The sequence below is a fragment of the Montipora capricornis genome, chromosome 6 (assembly GCF_036669925.1).
Source record: "Montipora capricornis isolate CH-2021 chromosome 6, ASM3666992v2, whole genome shotgun sequence".
Classification (NCBI taxonomy): Eukaryota; Metazoa; Cnidaria; class Anthozoa; order Scleractinia; family Acroporidae; genus Montipora; species Montipora capricornis.
The window spans coordinates 42994679-42997178 of record NC_090888.1 but is presented as its reverse complement, the minus strand read 5'-3'; the positions used below and the strand labels follow the sequence as shown (position 1 = coordinate 42997178).

General features: G+C 39.4%; 1 protein-coding gene across 2 annotated transcripts in view; it reads left to right on the top strand.

Moving 5' to 3' along the window:
• Window positions 1-2124: 2124 nt before the first annotated feature.
• LOC138052200 (BTB/POZ domain-containing protein 6-like) overlaps window positions 2125-2500 on the top strand; it is a 13562-nt gene continuing 13186 nt past the window's right edge. For both annotated transcript variants that reach the window (XM_068898573.1, XM_068898574.1), the window contains exon 1: window positions 2125-2500. This exon is cut by the window's right edge and continues 1017 nt beyond it. In XM_068898573.1, coding sequence (XP_068754674.1) covers window positions 2187-2500 — 314 coding nt within the window. In that variant the 5' untranslated portion in view covers window positions 2125-2186.

The following is a 2500-nucleotide window of genomic DNA, read 5'->3' as shown; positions in this document are numbered from 1 at the left end:
GAAATAATTAATGAACGTGAATGTGCTTCTCACTATAACCATGTATTATCTAAATGGGTCTTATGGAACAGGGATTTTGTAGACCTGGCATCAGTATCGAATATCCTTGCTGTCCGATGTTTTTTAGGGTACCCATACATCGCTCTAGGATCAAAGGTTTCAGTAGAAGATGTAAAACTACATTCTAGAAAATATAAAGTCGAGTTAGTGGAGTTAAATGACACTCATAAACCAAATCGGTTTTTATCATTGAGAGGGCCAAATTGGCTGACTCTTTTTGGGTACTTGGCGTACAAGAAGTCAAGTAGATGATAGGTTTAATAAATCAGTACAAATTTTATGTTGCCATACATCTGTTTAGTAACAAAAAATGGTAAAAAGCCAGTGAGTTTTGATATTGTACTGAACATACAGATGGCAAAGTGAAATCTTCTTCGAAGGAACTAAAATATATGATTCGGCTTCGACTCTTCTTTTCTTTCTTCGGGTCGCGATAATCCCGCGCGTTCGTTCCCATATCTCCAGTTTTGTTTGTGAGCTACTGGACAGTACGTCGGGTAAAAAAAGAAAGTGAGAGGTGAGGGTAGGATTGCTTTTAGTAATAAGCGTTAATATTTGCATCGTTCTTGAGTTCCGTTCAAAAACTATTGCTTTCAATGGTAATTCCTTTACCGGCAGGTACAAAACACAAGTCACTGGTCACTGGTAGTTGTTTTACCAATAGAAAGTATCCTAAACATTCATAAAAGCTAATCTTAGGCCTAATTAGTCCTAAAAAAAGGGTTTTAGGCCTGAAGTTTGCTTTTATGAACGTTCAGGATACTTTCTGTATTGGTAAAACAATGACCTGTGAGCTGTGTTTTGTACCTGACGTTCCTTTACCGAATGATCACCTATTCCACCTTTTGTTACATGCAACACCTTCTACACTACAAAGTACCTATCAGACTATATCTTATAGCCAGGATACCTTGAAGTCAACGTTGTCCTTTGAAATCTTAAACATCAATGCAAGAATGGAGATTCTTTTTTTTGATAATATCGCAATAAATGGCGTAAGCAGTGTCGCTGATGCATTGTGGTAGCCTTGTTTGTGCGGACGTCTGTGGAACCAGCAACATACCGACACTCAATCCGCTTTCAAAATTGGGAGATTTCTTCCAAAATTTAGGCTTCAAACCTCGATTTGTCCCCTGAAAACCAGAGGTGGATTGTTTATTACCTAGTTTTTGAAGAAACCCAGCTCTAACGATGTGTCAATGGGGTACTTATCGCAAAATGCAGTGTTCAAGTTAAGAGTCGGGTCTCGGGTCAATAACCTGGCACAGAAGTCTTCCTGACCCGACAGATGAAATGTAATATTCAGTTAAATATTACAACAAAATTAAAAAACAAAAGACGAAAGTTTCTTAGCTAAAATGTACGTTGTTATACTCTGAAAGAGATAAACGATTTAACATTCTTCCCTGCAGTTCATTCAATGTAAACAAGAACGTTGACACGAAGTGACTAAGTGCACCTTTGTGGTTGCCTAGCTCGTGATCAATTTCTTCCTTTTGACAGAACATCATGACCTTGCCCTTGATTCATAGAATCAGAGATTGCAGACATTTTGGTGTTTTCACGATCGATTGTCATAATAATATAATCTTTCGCTGAGAATTCGAAATTCAGAGTTTTAAAAATTATTTTGAATGTTATTTTTCTTGTTCATCTGTCTTTTGGCTTGTCTTTTACTGTTACCTCCCGGCTTTTGCGGTACTTGTTCCCTAACCTCCAACCCTAACCCCTAACCAACGTCAAATTAACTCCTGACTACTTCGACACGGCGGTCGTGCGAAGATTGAATCTGGCTTTAATCTCCGGAACTTGGTAGATGTATTTCACGTGTTTCATCGGCCAGTAGTTATTTTAATCAGCGTGATGCTCATTCCTGGCTCTTTTCTGCGTCGATGGAGTAAGCACATGGAAATTCACAGCGGAGCGATCACAGAACAATTAATGGGTTATTTAATCAGGAAGTATGAAGCATCCATGCATCACAACAGAGGGAGCCGTTGTGTGACGTATGTTTCATAAGTTGAAATTTATGTATAGCCGTCACGCTGCTGAGCATCGGCTTGACTGACTGACAACCGAGAAAGCGGAATTATCGTGAATCTTCTAAATTGCGTGTCAACACGAAGATGTCTGCCCGAGAAAACTGGCAACCAAAGAGGCCCACAATCCGAGAACGAACCATGTTTATGCTGAACAACGATCTTTTCAGTGATGTGAAGTTTGTGGTTCGTAAATCTGACAGCGATGGGAAATTTGAAACTAAACAAGTTGTTCCAGCTCACAAGTTTGTGCTGTCGATTAGTAGTCCTGTGTTTGAAGCCATGTTTTACGGTGAGCTAGCGGAAACTAGTGGCTCCATTGAATTGCCTGACTGTGAATACAACAGTCTGCTGGAGTTGTTTCGTTTCATGTACAGCGATGAAGTGAATTTAAGCGGAAG